Consider the following 20,933-nt stretch of genomic DNA (forward strand, 5'->3'; position numbering starts at 1 on the left):
TTCGACGTATCCTTTTCAAACTTGGCAGGAACTATAGGTACTGTACAAACTACTAAATTATGTTAAACAAACGTTTCTGGCTATTATCAGAGGCGTACGACGGGGGAAAGTGAATGGTTGACCCTTTCCAAATTCTACGCCACTGGCGAAATTGCTATTTTAGTTCAATTTTTGGATTCTCTAATACTTTCTATGCAAATAATATATTCTTCATTCGTAACGATAGTCATTAGTTTTCGAGATCTTTGAAGTTAAAAATGAAACGACACGGTTATTTTGATTAATGTATTGTGTCGCTTCATTTTTAATTTCAAATATCTCGAAAACTAATAATTTTATTGTTACGAATGAAGAGTATATTATTTACATAAAAAGTATTGCAAAATCAAAAAATTACACTAAAATAGCAATTTCGTCAGTGGCGTAGAATTTGGGAAGGGTCAACCAGCCACTATCCCCTGTCGTACGCCTCTGGTAGTAGCTAGAAACGTTTATTATCTTAATTTAGTAGAGTGTATAGTACCTACACTTTCTGCCAAGTATGATGAGGATATGCCAAATAGTTTTAAAGTACTGGGTACAAATAATTTTTAAATTTGAGCTATATGAATCATATCATAAATTAATCAAAATAACTGTGCCTTTTCATATTTAACTTCAAATATCTCGAAAACTGATGACTTTATCGCTACCAATGAAAAGTATATTATTTACGTAGAAAGTATTGGAGAATCTAAAAATGGCACAAAAATAGTAATTGCTCCAGTGGCGTAGAATTTGAGAAGGGTCAACCATTCACCATCCCCTGTCGTACGCCTCTGGTAGTAGCTAGAAACGTTTATCATAATTTAGTAGGGTGCCTAGTAGTCGAACTTTCTGCCAAGTATGAAAAGGATATGTCAAATTGTTTTAAAATGTTGAGCAAAAATAGTTTTTAAATTTTTAGATAAAACACCCTCAGTAAGGAACCACATTTTATTTAACTGTTTTAGGTTAAATCTTCGTATTTTGTGCTAAGGTTTCTCCGGTTACTCTATGGACAATTATTAATGAAACACCCTGTATAACTCTTAGAGAGTACAAAAAATATCTTTTTTCATTTATACACGTACGCTAATATTGTAGAGGGCGCAAAAGTCGAGGCCTCGAAAAATGATGGCGGACAGTTAATCTCAGGATTGGGATATCTGAAACAAAAAAATCGTACTGCATTTGAAAGAGGAAGGTTTCTTACGTGACAATTTCCCACAATTTGACCAAAAAATAAATATTTTTTAACCATGAAAAACTGAAGAAAAACAGGCGATTTTTGACAATTTTTTTTCAAATTTCTGCAAAATCTTTTTTTTTGCAGATTTTTCACTAAAGGTGGTAAATTGTCACGTAAGAAACCTTCCTTTTTCAAATGTCGTACGATTTTTTTGCTTCAGAGATCCCAATCCTGAGATTAACTGTCCGCCATCGGAACTACTTTTTTTCGAGGCCTCGACTTTGGCGCCCTCTACAATATTAGTGTACGTGCATAAATGAAAAAAGATATATTTTTTGTATTCTCTAAGAGTTAGATGTTAACATGTAAAAAGTTTAATGTTCATTTTTAAGAAAAGTTCTGAGAAAAAATGCTTATTTTTGGTCTTCTAAAGTGTACTAGTACCTTAAACTATATCTTGGTGGTTAGCATGTAAACTTCACGTAAGCACCGATGATTACTGGTAAACCAGTCGAAAACTAGTTATGTGATTGTGATGTAGCCCTTTTTAAGAATTTTAAATATATACCTTTAAACTATATTACATACCTTAAATTTCACAAAAAAATGGAGTTCGTGGATTTTTGCAGTACACTCACGCTATAATATATTCTTCGTTTTTGTCGTGCGATTTTTAAAGATATTTTGACACTGTTATAGGTGTTTTCATAAAAAAATACAAATATATATCTTTTTATTATAAATTTATTGTTACTAAAATGCAACAGACATTAAAAATTTCTTACAATATATTACAAAAACGTCCTAAAAATTAAAACAACTATCAAAAGTCGAGTTCTACTAAAGGTACATTGTCGCTAAAAATAAACAAGAAGACACATCGTCAAACTAACAAACAAATATTGAAAACAAGTGCCAATAATGAAAAAAGTGAAGTAAACTATGTTTTAGGTACAAATGTATAAATATTTAACGTCAATTCACGACCCAAAGCAGTTTAACTTAACACGTTTACTGACAACGCATATTAAAGGGGACACTTACTATGACTCATACATTAAAATAGCTGTTGTTATATGTACCTAAAGTAGATACTGGTACATACACAACTCGGAAAATAATTAAAAAACAGCTTGTTTCATTTCGGTTCAGAGGTAATCCACCATCCCCATACATACGTTTCTGTCTATCCACACGTCTTCAGTGGGGTTGCATGAACACCTCTGAATCGAAACAAAATCAAGCTGCCTATTTAAACAGAATTGTAAAAATATTTCTGGTTATCGGACGCTCTAGCGATAGCAACATCTATTACAGAGAAATGAGAAATCTCAGACCTAAACAATAAATCTGAAAATTCTCTTAGAACCACTTTCTGGTAACATCTTTAATCCCTAACTTTTACAATTTGTAAGGCAAGGATACCATGAATAAAGAAGATGAAGGGGACTCTACAATATGCAATCACATTCCGTTTATTCGTCTAGGAAGAATGCCAACTAAACGAAAGTTGATTCTGTGTACTCAAAATATGAGTAAAATTAAAAATTAAAAAACAGCTTATGTTTCATTTTGGTTCAGAGCTGATGTATTATCTCCATACGTACGTTTCTGTCTCTCCAGACGTTTTCAGTGGGGCTACATGAACACCTCTGAAGACGCCTGGAGAGACAGAAATGTACGGATGGGGATGACCTCTGAAATGAAAATAAACTTAATAGGGGAGTGCAATTAGAACGAAAAGATACAATGTTTCGGAAAAAATCAAACAAGGTTATATTTTTCTAAAACTTTTTTTGTTGGTTTATAAATATGTTAAAGTAAAAAGTTGTACTCACAAATTTCGCCGCTAATTGTTTATTAATTGTTTAAACAATAACAATTGTTTTGTATAAATAATGTTAAGAATATGGGTGAATTCAACATTTTATTTTGATAAGAAATGTTTTTATTTTAGTTTTGATTATGCTGAACCCGAATCTGACATTACAATTTGCAAATTCAAAATGGCGGATTTTTTCCTAAGAATCCTTAAAAGTAGTTGTAAAATCCGATTTTTTTTTATAGAACGTGTTTATTTGCATATATGTGGATATTTTTGGGAGGTTGCTGAACCTGAATCAAATTTTGATAATTTAAATTATAAAATGGCAGATCCCAAATGGCGGAAAAAATAGTACAATCATAATTTCTTTACAAAATGTATTTATTTCTACATATATTTATTTTTGAGTGCTTTGATAAACCTAACTTAAATGTTAACATTATAAACTATAAAATGGCGGATCCAAAATGCGGATTTTCTAAAAAGAACATAAAAAAGAACATTTTTCTAAAACATTTATTGCCTTTATTTTTAGCAGGTTGTTGAATCTGAATTAAAGATTAAAAATTTAAATTTCAAAATGGCGGATCCAAATTGGCGGATATTTAAATGAAAAACAAGTAGAATCCAATCAAACAAATATGGAATTTCATTCTTAAAAAAAAAGATAAACAAATAATTTTCACAATAATATTAAAAATTAAAATGTATTAGAAAGAATATTAAAAAAAACAACTATTCGATTAGAAGGATATAATTACATATTGGAACATAGTTTTTAATTCCAAACAACTTTTCTTTATAAAAATTTTCGATATTTTGAAATATAAAGGTAATTTACTTTTGACTGAAATTCATATTTTTTGACATACCTCGTACAAAATTAACAAAATTTGATATTTGATGGTTGCAGCTTATGTTATATACGATGCAGAGTATTTTATAAAGAATAACTTCGTAGAACTGATATTAAAAAAGTTATCAATAGGTTCCAAGTTACGCAGACATTTATCTAGCTAAAAAAATTTTTTTGTTGAACATTTATTATTGTTGAAGCTTATTATTAAATGTATTTTAGGTAAGTTTTACAGAAAAAGTTTTGATCACTCTGTATATACATCTTTTCAGCTGGTAATTTTCGGTTTTTGTATTACATTTTTGTTATCTTTCTTAGTTTTCTCAAAAATAAATTGTTTATTTCATTTTTAAACTAAAATAACTCAGTGTTTTTTAAAGATTACATCCCAAGCTTTAAAAAATTAGCAAAAAAATTGTATTAGATTTATTCAAACTTGAGTAATACCGTCTTAAAGTGGTGGGAATTCTGTATAACTACGAAGTTTTCAAAAATTACATTTTTTGAGACATCGTATTATTTGAATCCAATTTTTGAGATTTTTTTTGAATAAAACCTCGTTTAGTAAGATTATTGAGAGTTAAGTTGTGCAAATTTGAGAGTTTTATAAGTAAAATTGTATTAGTTACACATTTTTAAATCATTTTTAAACAAAATTCATGTAAGGCTCACTTTCCGCCAAGACCGTACTTATGTCCATACATTTTATTTATTTTTATTACAACCATAAGATAGCTTATTTCATCTTCTTTCATGTCCAATTTGTAAAATTTATTTTGATCCATTAGTTAAAGAATTACATTAAAAAAATTCAACCGTGCACTTCTTCCAACGCTAGTTTACAGTGCGCCAATTTGTGTGAGAAGGGTGACTTTAGCGTTATAAATAAAAAATTACAGAAGCTAGAGATTTAATTTTAGAAAAATCTTTATATAAGGTTTTTTTTGTAAAATTTTCTGATTTTTTCAATGGTCAAGTCAGTTTTTTTCTAAAAATTATATTTTCGGAGTTATTTAAAAAAACATCTAACTTCGCTGTTCATTTGTTTAATAAAAAATAAAGCACCCACTTCTCGAGTAGAACTTTTTGATATGTTGTTTATTAAACATTTCTTAATGAAATTACCTGGCCAGTTGGTTGCTTAAACCAGTGCCAATAAAACATAAACACACACATTAATGAAATTACAAAAAGTTTTATCTTGTTTGATTTTTTCCGAAGTGAAAATCTAAATGCACTCCCCTATAAGCTGTTTTTTAATTTTTCATTTTACTCATATTTTTAGTACACGGAATCAACTTTGGTTGGATTTTTTTCCCAGACGAATAGACGGAATGTGACTGTATATTGTCCCTTTCGTCGCCTTCCTGCTTTATAAATTGTAAAAGGTAGAGATGAATGATGTTGCCAGAAAGTGGTTCCAAGAGAATTTTTAGGTTTATTGTTTAGATCTGGGACTTCTCATTTCTCTGTAATGAAAATAAACTCATGTGGTCGTTTAATTTCAATTGAATTTTAGACCAGGGCCCATCTGTAAAAATATTAGTACATTTGGACGTTGAGAGGTGACTCAAATTTTTTTGCAGAAATTGCTTGAAAATAAATCAAATAATAATATTTGAGTTATCCTCCCTCTCAAAAAGGTCCGGAACATTGTTTAAATAATCAAAATGTCAAAAAATTAAGGAAAAATTCGATTTTTTTCTTGGTTTTTTGATTATAACTTTAAAAGTATTCATTTCGGAGAAAAGTTGTACTAACATAAAAGTTGCGTAATTAAATTTCCTACAACATATAATTGGTTAAAAATTTAAAAAATAGTCACCCTTGTTGCAAAATAGCAATAATTGTGAAAAAAACATACAAAAACAAGTATTCGTATTTTACGTTTTTCAACCATTTGTGTTACATTTAGGACCTTCATATTTCATCCTGAAAAACTTTATGATACAGTAAAGCAATACTGTAAATTTCATTAAGATCAGTTTAATAGATTTTGCAAAATAAATTTTGCAATCCGGCTTTCGTAAAAAAAATTCATTTTTTCAAAATGTTACAGGACTGAAAATAAAGCAGATAGCAAGTTGAAAATTTTTTTGCATATAGAAGTGTACTGTACCTTTCATCTGTAATCTTGAAAAATTAAAATCGATTAACACCACGGCGTCAGGAATTTTTTTAAATAAACATTAATTATTGGTGCTACGCGCAGGACAGCGGATAGTTTGCTCTGATTGGGCATTCCAATGACCTTTGATAATGATTGATACATTTTAATTTTTATTACATTTCAATATAAATAAATAAATTTGTTTATTGCAAAATAAAAACACCTACTCTATCCTTTGAAATAACACTTTTATTAGCAAAAACTTTCTTTGTTCATATATTTTAACTTAAATAATAAAAGTTTATTATTTTTAAACATATGCAATTGTTTAAACAATATTTCACAAACAATAATAAAATTAGTTTGATTTTTGTGGAATTAAAATATTAAAATACAACAAAATATAGAGTAAGACAATAATATATTATATAAAGATTGGAAGAAATTTTGGTGGAAATCAACTTGTGTGAATCGAACACCGCTGTCCTGCGCGTAGCACCAAAAATTATTTTTTATTTCAAAAATTTTCTGACGCCGTGATAATTAATCGATTTTAATTTTGAAAATTGCAAATGAAAGGTACAGTAAACTTCTATAAGCAAAAAAAAAAATTCAACTTGCTATCTGCTTCATTTTCAGTCCTGTAACATTTTGAAAAAATGAGTGTTTTTTGTGAAAGCTGGATTGCAAAATCTATTAAACCAATCTTAAAGAAATTTACAGTATTGTTTTACTGTATCATAAAGTTTTTCTAGGTTAAATATGAAGGTCCTAAGTGTAGCATAAATGGTTGAAAAACGTAAAATGCGAATACTTGTTTTTGTATGTTTTTTTCGCAATTATTGCTATTTTGCAACTAGGGTGACTATTTTTTAAATTTTTAACCAATTCTATATTGTAGGAAATTTAATTACGCAACTTTTATGTTAGTACAACTTTTCTCGAAAATGAATACTTTTAAAGTTATAATCAAAAAACGAAGAAAAAAATCGAATTTTTCCTTCAATTTTTGACATTTTGATTATTTAAACAATGTTCCGGACCTTTTTGAGAGGGAGGATAACTCAAATATTATTATTTGAATTATTTTCAAGCAATTTCTGCAAAAAAATTTGAGTCACCTCTCAACGTCCATCTCAAAACAGATGCACCCTGGACTATTTGTACAGTTGCTCATATAACTTTTTGTGAGTAAATCATAACGGCAAAAGTGATAACAAATATTTAACAAAGTTTTTAGCGGGAGAGAAAAAACGATAGGTTTTATACTGCAGTAAGTATTCGGGTAGTTTCCATTTTGTTCGTGCTAAAAGTTCTTATTTAGTTAGTGCATTGAAAATATTGTTTTTTATCATCAAACGACGTCATTTAACTTTGGATGAGAGGACTGGAGTCTTCTTCAAGGTGGCATGCGATAAACTATGTAGCTGAGCGCAGGGGAGTCACCCGAAGTTATAAGTCGATTGTGGCGGCATTTTTGTGACACTGGAAGTCCAGTCGAACATCATCCAGGAAGTAAGCGCGCTGTAACTGCTCAATCAAGATCGATTTTTAGTGTTAACCATGAAGACAACCAACAATTACAGCATCTGACTTGGTTAGCGACTTGCAGCGGGCACACCAGGTAACCCTAGGCCGTGATACTTGAAAGAAATTATCTCTATGAAGCCAATCTCCACAGTCGAAGGCCATTGAGATGTTCGCCCATCTCCAGAGGCAAACGTACTGCAAGATTAGAGTGGCATTTCAACTACATAGACTAAATACTACTACTAATCACTACAACTCGAATATTACTTATCCAGAACAACTAAAGAAGAAATTACGTCCCTTTCTAAAAATATTCCTAGACTTTTCCCATGTGTGTATTATGAGATTAGCTATTGGGTTAACTGCTTTGAATCGATTCTTTAACTAATAGGCCTGGATCCCGCGTACCAAAAAAGTTGATTAATAGCAAGCTGAAAATTTGTTAATAGCTTAACGGTGTCTAGTCGGACAAACTTTGATGTACAGGAACACTGGAACAGGGGAAGTTTTAATTGTGGAACGTGCCATCCTGACAAGTTTATGATTGTGAAAGCTAGCAGCTTGTTTTTAAGTTTATTCAATAGCAAATTTTAATTAATATATATGAAAAAATATTTGTTCGACAAATATGTTGGAAATTTTAATAAGTCCGACACGTAGAAATCAAATGACAGGAATTATATTGGTGGTAAGTAGCAGTCTGATTTTTGCATGAGAGTTTAATGAAACGGTAACAAATCAATTGAAAGTTCTGTCGGACAAAATACATTTGCCGTTTTCGTGGTCTGACCGTTTCAAATTTTTAACCTGTTCCACAATTAAAACTTCCCCTGTTCCAGTGTTCCCATATATCAAAGTTTGTCCGACTAGACACCCTTAAGCTATTAACAAATTTTCAGCTTGCTATTAATCAACTTTTTTTGGTACGCGGGATCCAGGCCTATAATAAATTGTGGTTTGGCAGATTTTACTTATACTCTGGGCTAATTAGCAAAATACAAGGAAAAGTTATTTACCAGCAATTTTATTGCTGGAATCGAATCTGATAATTTTATATATTAATAATATAAGGCCCGGTACTTTATGTCTCGATTAACAGCCGGTTAGTTAACCGGGGTTTAAAATCGGGACCTCTTTAGGGTCTCTTGCGTTGTAATAAATGCAATTACAAGTATTATTATAATTATAAATAAGTATAATAATAATTAAAATTGCATTTATTACAATGCAACAGACCTAAAGAGGTTCCGATTAAACCCCGGTTAACTAACCAGCTGTTAATCGAGACATAAAGTACCGGGCCTAAGTATGCAAAGTCCGCAGATAGTGTGCTACTTTTTTTATAAACAAAATGGCGTCCGAATATCGTGTCTTTTTCACTTTGTGCTCTATAACTCCAAAGATTTTAACTTTACACCAAAAACACCCAAATAAAAATTCACGGTAATTAAATTCTGCATAGAGACGTGTTTTCCCGATTTACTTCGACCAAAATTTTCTCCGGAAAATGCGGATTTTTCCAACAAAATCTTTAACTTTCAACTAAAATTTTAGATAAGTAATTATTTATCAATAATTAAATAACTTGGCAATATAAAAGCTCTTTTCGTATAGATATAATAATTCCAGAAGCCCATGAAAATTGAATAATAACCACAATACTTATGATACATAAGAATAACTATGATTTTTGTATAAAAAGACACTGTACCTATCTAATGTACTTTAGAGAATTGAACTTGGACTATTTAAACGGCCTCAGGAATATTTTAGAATTATGAACAATTTTTTGGCTTATAAACAATTAGAATATCTCGGAAAATATTCAATTAAATTAAATCATGAAAACGGTATTGGAAAAAAGCGGCAGGACACTTCTTTTAAAAGAAAAAACCTTTAATTGTGATGAGTGGTTCCTGAGATACAACCGGTCGAAGTTGACCGGCATTTGCGGCAAAGATATAAACAATAGGATCATAATTTTCGAACCATCACCTTTTTAGTTTTGTCCTCTTTCTCCACATAAATTTTCATATCTTTAAAATGCTCATAACATATATTATTATAATAAAAACTATCGATATTACGAGTGAAAATTGTTAAAAATAGCAAAATTTCAATCAAAAATTAGGTTGGAGAAAATGTAATCTCAAAGTTCAAAATCGGTATACGTTAAAAAAATGCATTTTCTCGGCTTCCCATGGAGCAATTTTCTTCATTCTTTTTATGTTCCCAAGTAACTCGAGTAGAGCCATCTAACTAACGCATTATTAAACGTCAAACTTGCTTTTATTTTGTTAAATAGATTAATTTATTTATAAGAAAAGAAAACTACATATTTTTCCAGTTGTAGACTTTTTTAGATAAACTTACAAGTGTACCTTTTACCGTTAAAAACACAAATATTCTCATTTGAAAGCTGTATAATTATTTAAACAATCTTTATTTAAACAAATTAAAAATTTTTGTTATAACTAATAAATTAATTTATTATAACAAAACAAAAGCAAGTTTGACATTAAATAATGCGTTAGTTATATGGCTATACTCGAGTTGCTTGGGAACAAAAAAAATGAAGAAAATTGCTCCATGGGAAGCCGATAAAATGCATTTTTTTTAACGTATACCGATTTTGAACTTTGAGATTACATTTTCTCCAACCTAATTTTTGATTGGAATTTTACTATTTTTGGCAATTTTCACTCGTAATATCGATAGTTTTTATTATAATAATATATGTTATGAGTATTTTAAAGATATGAAAATTGGTGTGGAGAAAGAGGACAAAAATAAAAAGGTGATGGTTCGAAAATTATTGTTTATATCTTTGCCGTAAATACCGGTCAACTTTGACCGGTTTGTATCTCAGGAACCACTCATCACAATTAAACGTTTTTTCTTTTAAAAGAAGCATCCTGTCGCTTTTCTTCCAATACCGTTTTCATGATTTAATTTAATTTAATATTTCCCGAGATATTCTATTTGTTTATAAGCCAAAAAATTGTTTATAATTTTAAAATATTCCTGAGGCCGCTTAAATAGTTCAATTTCAATTCTGTAAAGTACATTAGATAGGTACACTGTCTTTTTATACAAAAATCATAGATATTCTTATGTATCATAATTATTGTGGGTATTATAGCGACCGTAAATTTTTAATTAACAATTCAATTGTTGCTAAAATGCTCATTCAATTTTCATCGGCTTCTGGAATTATAATCTATACGAAAAGCGCTTTTATATTGCCAAGTTATTTAATTATTGATAAACAATTACTTATCTAAAATTTTAGTTGTAAATTTAAGATGTTGTTGGAAAAACCAGCATTTTCCGGGGAAAATTTTCGTAGAAGTAAATCGGGGAAAATACGTCTCTATGCAGAATTTAATTACGGTAAATTTTTATTTGAGTGTTTTTGGTGTAAAGTTAAAACCTTTGGAGTGATAGAGCACAAATTGAAAAAAAAAACACGATATTCGGGCGCCATTTTGTTTATAAAAAAAGTAGCACACTATCTGCGGACTTTGCATACCTATATTATTAATATATACAATCATAAGATTTGATTCCAGCAATAAAATTGCTGGTAAATAACTTTTCCCAAAAATGGCCTATTCTCCGATAATCCGCCCAGACTATAGAAACTATTAACATAATGACCGATTTCTTGGACTAATCTCAAACTTTTTTGGCAAAATAACGTTCACTAATCAGATTCATGTTGTAAGAAATTGATCTGTCAAATCAATGACTCTCGACTTACATTTAACCTAATGTTTTACATTAAACTAATCATTAAATTAACTAGAGTTAAATAAAATATATAATACAGCTTAAAAGTTCATATAAAAAACTCAAATCAGCCTTTATTTAAAGTCATTATTTTTTTCTTTAAATTTGCCGTCAAAACAAAAAAAAAAGTTCTAAATGGTAATAATTAATATTTTATTCAGTTTGTAACAAAGTCAAAACTTAGATGAGATCTGCATTTAAAGCAAAACACAGTGGGGATGTCTTAAGACCGGAGACGAAAAATTTCGGGCCAATGCTTTTTAAACGCATTCATTTTTTTCGAATCCTGAGAAAACTAATAAGTATTTTTGAAAAATTTAAACACAGAATGAAAGGTTACGTTATTACCGAGGGCCGACATAAGACTGCAGTATCTCATGAACATTAAAAAGCTAGGGAAGAAAATAATTTTTTTTCACTGACCAGATTTACTTGTTAACCAGTAATACTTAAAAATTGGAGTGATACTAGTGTGGCGACACGCTTTAATTACTATTTTTGCTAATTTTAATTTTTAATAACTTTTCTCAAAACGAAATAATATGGGTCATATAAAATTCACATTTAATATACAAACCAGATGCTAAGAAGGGCACGGTTTTACGGATGGATCTAAGATAGATGAAAGGGCAGGAGTGAGAGTTGCTAAGTCCAATTTCAAGCTAGCCAAATCTCTTGGAAACGCCCCAACTATCTTTCAGGCAGAAATACATGCCGTAGACATTAGACATTAGTGCTTAGAATGTCTCGACCGAGACACTCGGAGGGCAAAAGTCTTTATTTTATCAGACAGCCAAGCTGCCTTAAAGGCTCTAAAATCATTTACTTCAGTAAGTCAAAGTTGATTTGGGATTGTAAACAATCCCTCAAGAAGCTGGCGGAACGCAACAAAGTAACTTTGATGTCGGTGCCAGGTCACAAGGGAATTGCAGGAAATGAGGAAGCTGATAGCCTCGCAAAAGAAGGGGCTAATACCCCATTCCAAGGTCCAGAACGCTTCTGTTGACTATCAAAAAGCCACATCAGATAGGAACTCAATCAACTACAACTATACTGGTCAACACACCAGGACAAAGGCAAGCAAAAAGGCTCATAAAAATGTGGCCTACTGCAACAAACCGGCTTCTCGAAATGAGTAAAAAAGATATAAAAATGGTCACTGGCCTTCTCACTGGTCACTTTCATCTGAGATATATCATCTCAAAAAATATGCAAATTAGATAGTGAGAACTGTCGTTTATGTGACAACGACAAAGAAACGGCAAAACATAGTATACTATGCAACTGCGTAGCACTGTTCTGCAAACGACTAAAATTCCTAGAAGAGGTCACTCTAGCGTTCTCTGATATAGCTAACAAGTCACCTAGGATTGTAATCAACTTCATCAGAAGTATTGGCATCCTAGAGTTTAACTAGGTTAAGGTATGCACAAAAAAATTCTACAGGTCGAAGTGCCGAGAGGCTGCAGAGCCTTAACGACCTCACATAATCTAATCTAGTCTAATAATGGACTAAGAAAAGCAGATGAAATAAATTTAGCTTTCTACATTAATAGACGTTTGTTGATTGAGGTCATCAATAAACAATAGGGAACTTGCACATTTTTTTATTACATAATAATGTTCAGTTTTGTTTAAAATGAGATTTCCAAAATTTCACGCTTCAAAAACTCGTAATAACTTAGAAATAAAAATTTAAAGTCTTCTGCGGTATAAAATAGTTCAAACGACCCGTGACGTCACATAGTTTTATTATAAAGTTATGATTATGGTTATATTTATGTATATTCTTCTTCTACTTCTTTAGTTTATTGGCCTCCACCTACTTTGGCCAGCTCATCGTCGCGGAATAAGGGAAAAATATTTATATTCTGACATTTACCGTATGTCATTGTAATAATATATACCTGTTTGTTGAGATTGGAGTTTGATACAGTTTTTGAAGGAAAAGAAAGAAGGTTTACTATGGAAAATAAAACCATTTTGTAAAAGTACAAGTTTTCTATGAATAGTTCAAACGATCAAAAACACTTGTGACGTCACATTACTGTATTTTCTACTGACGTTTATAACGTCTAATTTAAAATTATATACAATTTTGTTTACTTTGTTGGTGCAGAATGTAAATATACAGGGTGAGTCACCTCTAACGGGACGGAAGATTACAGCGAAATGGTAAAAGATTTGAAATTTTTTTTAAATTAGTAGTGTGTAAGTTGATAAAAGCTACATTTTAAAATTACTTTGAAATATACAGAGTGTCCCAATAAATGGCGGCGTATCAAAGTTATATTTTTTCTTACGGAACACCCTGTATTTTATTGCATTTTTTAATTGTCCGCAAAAAATAAGGTATAGTTTTATAAGGCTTCCCTATACCTATGTACAGAGTGTTCTGAGTTATGTTGACTTTTTTTAAAATGTAAAGTTTAAAAAAAGGCTTATTCTCAAGTTATTTAAGACATTATAAAAACATTACTTTTACATCTAAATATTTGGATATTGGTTGAATGTATTTCATGATTAATTATTACACATTTATTTACAGGGTGTTCAAAATTTACAGTTTCATTATTAGATTATTCAATGTGTCATATGATTCTTATTTTAAATGGAACACCATGTATATTAATAAACCGTTATACTAAGCGAAGTCACCTCTTTCGAATGGTATATGGATGTCCTATACCTAGGTCTAATAGTTTTTGCGTAATTTACAATTATTTAAATTCTTAATCTGTAAATCGATTTTAAAACAAAAGATGTATCTCATTGTATGATATCGTCATTTTATGACAGTATGGTCTGGTAATTATCAAAAATATAAACATTCGTGTATAATATTCAAATTTAATTGTTCCTAAAAATGAATAATCACGTTAAGTACGAAAGAGTAGACATGGTACTTTGCATTGGAGAGTGTTTGCAAAATTGTATCTTATCTTCTAAAGTTTTCGCTCAAAAGTATCCTGATAGAAGACACCCAAAAAGGACGTTTTTAAGAGATTTCAATAGATTCCGTGCTACTGGTAATGTTGCATACGGAAAGTTAAATAAAAATAAACCAGTTATTTGTGATGACGTCAAGGAATTTGATGTCCTGCTTTCTGTTCGGAAAACCTAAATACTAATAAAGAAAAAATTTCGGGTGAATTGTAAATCAGTCCCGACCAGAATTATGATAAATATTTAACTTATCGTTTATGGACTTTAGACTGGAGAAGATTCTGATTTTTTTTTAAATGTAATATTAATTAACTGTATACAGACCAATCTACCTACTTTTTATAATAATGGTCTAGTAAATAGATATATTTTCATTTCATTATAATACAGTAAACAAACATTTATTTCGACAGTTTAAAAATCGAGAGCGACTCTAAATATTATTTTTAAAATCAAGTTACCGTTTAAGAAAATTGTAAATTACGCAAAAACTATGACTGCTAGTTATAGAACATTCCTATACCATTCGAAAGAGGAACCTGTGTTTAGTATAATAATTTATTAATATACATGGTGTTTTATTTAAAATAAGCATCATATGACATATTAAATAATCCAATAATGAAACAGTAAATTTTGAACACCCTGTAAATAAATGTGTAATAATCAATCATGGAATACATTAATTATAAAATAATTACCAGACCGTACTGTCATAAAATGACAATGTCATACAACGCCATTAATTACCTACCTACCTATCTTTTGTTTTAAAATCGATTTACAGATTAAGAATTTTATTAATTGTAAATTACGTAAAAACTATGAGACCTAGGTATAGGACATCCATATACCATTCGAAAGAGGTAAATTTGTTTAGTATAATTATTTATTAATATACATGGTGTTCCATTTAAAATAAGAATCATATAACACATTGAATAATCCAATAATGAAACTGTAAATTTTGAACACCCTGTAAATAAATGTGTAATAATTAATCATGAAATACATTCAACCAATATCCATATATTTAGATGTAAAAGTAATTTTTCTATAATTTCTTAAATACCTTGAGAATAAGCCTTTTTTTAAAACTTTACATTTTAAGAAAAGTCAACATAACTCAGAACACTCTGTACATAGGTATAGGGAAACCTTAAAAAAGGCAATAAAATATAGGGTGTTCCATAAGAAAAAATATAACTTTGATACGCCGCAATTTATTTAGTCACCCTGTATATTTCAAAATGTAGATGTTATCAACTTACAAACTAATAATTAAATTTTTTTTTCAAATCTTTTACCATTTAGTTGTAATCTTCCGTCCCGTTAGTGGTGACTCACCCTGTATAACCGGATGACGTCACGACGCGTTTTGGACTAGCTGCAATAATTTGAATTTAGAATCATCTTTAGGGGCCAAACGGAACACAAAAACAACTTTTTTATCTTTGATACATGTTTTAAATTATGTTCTGTTGTGATTTATAACATTTTTTTCGAATTTAAAATTTTATGCAAGTTCCCTATTAGTACTCCTTCGTACTAACACTAATCGTATTTAACTCACCAATATACACTGTCATTACGTCTAATATATCGATTCATAATAGAAAAGTAAAAACATATAATTATTATTAATTTTACTGTAAAAAGGGTAACAAATAAAAAAACCGAAAAACCTTTGAAACCCGAATGATCTGACAACGTCGCGTAATCAAAATGTTCAATAGGTCATAGTTCTGACCTTCGCGGTTTCCGAAATGTCTGTCGACCTGTATCTTGTTGTTCATGTGTTTCGCGCTCTTTCTCTTGCTCGTGACTTAAATATTCATTACCACCCGTATTTTGCTTTTTGCAGGACTGTCATTCACGGAACAATAAATATATTTTTTTAAAACGCGCCACAAGGACGACTTTGTGCTTAACACAAAAACAAATGATTCCGCTTACATTAAATAAATTAAAAATTACTATAATTAACTAGACCAATCAGTGGCCGGTGTAATTGCGCTCAAAAAGGGCGGTCCTCTGACGGGCGAATCGGGGAATCTCTGCATGTAACGTTCCAGACGTAAGTACTTCACTGTCACCAGATGGCCAGAGTACCTAAAAAATAAGAAATAGAAATCATTAGTAGGTACTATGTTTGGAATGAAGCCTTTAAGAAATTTGGGATGAAAATAAATATTGAAAAAACAGAAGCTTTAGTAATATCGAAAACTCAAGAAAATATAAATGTAAAGCTGAATAATGAGACCGTTACACAAGTAGAGGACTTCAAGTATTTAGGATCAACAATGAATGGACAAGGAAATATAGAACCAGAAATAAACAGCAGGGTAATGAGTGCAACAAAATTGTACTATGCGCTAAATAAAAGTTTTATTAGGAAGAAAGAAGTAAGCCTGAAAACAAAAATGAAAGTATTCCAAACTGTATACGAGCCGGTGCTACTCTACGGTAGTGAAACGTGGACAATGAATGACAACATCCGTAGTAAAATTCAAGCATGCGAAATGCGATATTTACGTGCGGTATCCGGGGTGACCAGACGTGATCGTATAAGAAATGAAGATATACGTGAAAGGTGCGGTATTGGAAGGACCTTAGACAGACTTGAAACGAAACAGTTATCGTGGTTCGGACATATGACGAGAATGGGTGAAGGTAGAACTGTAAAGAGGGTATGGAAAGCGGCATCCGACAACAAACGAAGAAGAGGCAGGCCAGCAAGAACGTGGAACGCAGATATTGGAAAGGCTTGCGTAAAAAGGAATATTGGGTGGAGAGAAGCAGAAAGACTAGCTACTGACCGAAAGGCATGGAGACGTCTGATTTCTCCACTTACCTCGACACCGTAAGGTACAAGAGGACGGCTTAAGTAAGTAAGTAAGTAAGTAGTAGGTACTATATACACTCACCGGCACAAAATTCCGCCACTAAAAATTTTTGATTAAGTTTGACAATTTATAACTTTATTATTTGTACTCCGATTTTCAAGATTCTTACATCAGTTTGTAGGTACATATATTGATATCGTTTGTTATTATTCCGGTGACAAAAAAAAATTTGCTAGAAGGCATTATACGGGGTGAATGGAAGCGTTGTATTTTCTCCTGATTTTAAAAAATTCTGTGGAAAAACTGAAATGCTGATTTTGTTTCATACTGTTTTCGTATTATCTCGGAGGTATCCGTAAGATTTTGTTTTTTGAATTATCCCAATATCTATTTTCTTGTAAAAGCTGTAAATAAAAACACTGGTTTGAAGGTTTATTTAATTAAAAATATCAAACGCACTAAAATTAAGAACACAAAACAAAATTAACAACAAAAAAAACAATTCAATATCGAGTATGTCCACCTCTCGCAGCAACGACTGCTCGCAATCTGTTTGTCATCGAATAGAGATGTGTTAGTTATCCTTGCCTGGGGAATACCCCGATATTCCTCTACCAGGGCGATAACTGTAACAAATTTTCTGGAGGTCTAGGATGACGACGAATAGCTATTTTCAATTCATCCCATAAATACTCGATAGGATTGAGATCTGGGCGGCATGCGGGCCTTTCTAATCTTATCAATCTACTAGTTTTGATGGGAAATAAGCCACAATTTTACTAAAAAAATGATTTTATTAACGTTTCGACGCCCAAATCGGGTGTCGTTGTCAATAAGCCACATTTTTTTTTTAGTAAAATTGAGGCTTATTTCCCATCAAAATTAGTCAATTGCAAAAATGCCACAAGAAAATAGCTTCATATGTATGTTTATGAGTCAATCAGTGTTTTTATTTACAAAAAATTGTGCAGCTCTTACAAGAAAAGAGATATTCGGATAATTCCGAAACCAAAATCTTAGTGATGCCTCCGGGATAATATGAAAGGACTAAGAAATAAAGTCAGCTCTTCAATTTTTCCACAGAATTTTTTAAAGTTAGGAGAAAATACAACGTTTCCATTCACCCCCGTATAATCCATCTAAGCATTTTTTTTTGTTGTCGGAATAATAACAAACGATATCAACACATGTACCTAGAAATTGATGCAAGAAACTTGAAAATCGGAGTACAAATAATAAAGTTATAAATTGTCAAACAAACGCATAAATCGGGATAATTATTTTAATTTTACAAATTAATACTTTGTCATCATACCACCCTTGTAGTCAATGACAAGCTGCATTCTCATGGGCATGGATTGAGCAAGGTTCAAGAAATATTCTCTTTCCATAGTCACCCAAAACCTCTTCAAGTCCTCTTTCAAACTAATTTATGTTGCTCGGTTGATTCCCTTGAACATCATTTTTCATAATATTCCAAGCGTTGTCGATCTGATTAAAGTCGGGCGAGTTACCCGACTATACGAAATACGTTGACATTGTGATCGGTTAAGAATTTTGTAATTGACTTGGCCTTGTGATCAGGGACACCATCGTGCATAAAAAAGTCACATTTGTGAATACAATTTTTCTTCGAATTTAGTGATTTATTTGGCAATGTAAAGATTTTTTCCGGCACTGCACATTTCACTATAATATAGTAAACAGTAGTAGTCATTATACAGACTATTTAAGTGTTTGGTTAGATATACCCCAATAAAGGAAGCCCTAAAATCGGCAATATTGCTTAAAGCCATCGGTACATAATTCGCAAATATTTTACGGCTATCCCTACTTTTTCTGTCTTTACACGGCAAATTACGTGTAGTAAAATTCACGCTGGTATGGATATGTAAACATTACTAGAATGTCATTCTACTTGAAAATCTCATCATTAACTTTTGAATGTTCTTGGATAACTGTTATTTGTATAATTGCAAATTATTAATTCAGTTAATAAATGTAATAATTTTTTCACTAACTATGTATTCACCTATATGTACAACAAAAACTAATACTCAATCGAGAAAAGAGGAAAAGTGATTTTTTAATAATATATTGTTACTATGGAACGCTTACAATTTTGAACATCTTTAACAACAAAATACTTGGATCACAGAATATATTATCCTGATGTATTCTCTGGTTAGATATTCCACAAATAATACACAATAAATAACTTTTTATTAAGTTCACGTCTTAAATCAACTATTTATCAAATACACTATCAATATTATTTAATCAACAACTCAAAATATTCCCGATGCCATGTCAAATATTTAAAATTGTCACTGTCTGACTGATAATTAATATGCTGACAATATTCTATTCGACTGAGTGCGTTGTATGACAAAGATAGATTTGGAAATATTACCACAGACATTGTGTTCATTTTTTTCGAATCCTGAAAAAACCAATAAATATTTTTGAAAAATTTAAACGCAGAATGAAAGAGTAAATTATTACCGAGGGCCGAAAAATATGCTTGAAGGTCCGAACGAGAAAATTGGCAGCCACTACATGGATGCACCTTTTGATATAACAGAACTTGAAGCTTCAATTAAGACCTCTAGATGTACTGCTCCGGGTAATGATTATGTTACATATGACATTATTAAAAATCTTCCCCAAGTTGCTAAAAATTTTTTACTAAATATATACAATGATTGGTGGGTGAATTCAAACTATGTTGAGCATCTCAAACAAATTACCATTTGTTTAATTTTAAAACCTACTAAAGATAGAAATATGCCTTCCTCTTATCGCCCTATATCTTTAATGTCATGTATAACTAAAACGTTCGAAAGAATGATAAAAACAAGACTGGAGTGGTACATGGAGTATAACAATATCTTACCTAATACTCAATACGGTTTTAGAAGGGGATATGGTACTTTGGATGCAGTAACTCATTTAGTAAATGACATCCAGATTGCCTTTTCTGGCAACAAGTATCTAGCTTGTTTATTCCTAGATATAAAAGGGGCTTACGACTCTGTAAATATAAATATACTTAAACAGAAAATGGTTAAGATTGGTCTTAGCGAAACGACTGCTCTAAATATATTGCAACTATATTTTTCTAGACATGTCTATATTAGAGACCATAGAAATGTGTTACATGGTCCAAGGGTTGTTTATCATGGGTTGCCACAGGGATCCGTACTTAGTCCTATACTCTTTAATATATATTCTGCCAATATTCATTCACTATTTCATAATTCCGTAAATTGCATACAATATGCAGATGATATCTGTATATACACCATCCAAAATAGTTATGAAGCATGCACTGAGGCTCTTGATAATATTATGCATAAGGTAAGTACATGGACAGAAGAAACTGGTATGACCCTTTCAACAGAAAAATGCTCTATTATGTTTTTTACCAGGCATAGACTACGTGCACCAGAGAGATTAACTCTGTGTGGGCGTACCTTGTCGGTAGTTAAAGAGTTTAAGTATTTAGGTATCATTGTTGACACCAAGTTACTATGGTCGAGTCACATACGTCACTTAATAAACAAATGTGAGAAAGGCTATAATTTGCTTAGGTGTGTAACAAATCGAAGTTGGGGCGCAGCTACTGGTATAGCTTTATTGTTTTATAGAGCCTATGTGCGGTCTATCATTGACTATGGATGTTGTTTATACGGATCTGCTTGTAACACCAATCTAAACAAAATAAACAGAGTTCAATATAAATGTCTTAGAACTTGCATAGGTGGAATGATATCATCACCGGTGAAAGCAATACTGGCAGAATGTAATGAATTGCC

The 20,933-nt window shown here is 31.0% G+C and overlaps 1 protein-coding gene and 1 long non-coding RNA gene across 2 annotated transcripts in view; both read right to left on the bottom strand.

Annotated features, from left to right (window-relative positions):
- Positions 1-1,936: 1,936 nt before the first annotated feature.
- LOC126888401 (uncharacterized) lies at positions 1,937-5,651 on the bottom strand. Its single transcript, XR_007699542.1, has 2 exons — positions 5,080-5,651; positions 1,937-5,016 (listed from the first exon to the last, which is right to left on the bottom strand). It is a non-coding gene; the product is annotated as an uncharacterized LOC126888401 (long non-coding RNA).
- A 1,691-nt stretch (positions 5,652-7,342) lies between these two features.
- Positions 7,343-20,933, bottom strand: part of LOC114325263 (inner nuclear membrane protein Man1) — a 60,351-nt gene continuing 46,760 nt past the window's right edge. Inside the window, exon 12 of the mRNA XM_028273275.2 lies at positions 7,343-16,381. Within this exon, the coding sequence (XP_028129076.2) occupies positions 16,252-16,381 (130 nt within the window). The 3' untranslated portion in view covers positions 7,343-16,251. The remainder of the gene's footprint in view (positions 16,382-20,933) is intronic.

This window comes from Diabrotica virgifera, chromosome 7 (assembly GCF_917563875.1).
Source record: "Diabrotica virgifera virgifera chromosome 7, PGI_DIABVI_V3a".
NCBI lineage: Eukaryota > Metazoa > Arthropoda > Insecta > Coleoptera > Chrysomelidae > Diabrotica > Diabrotica virgifera.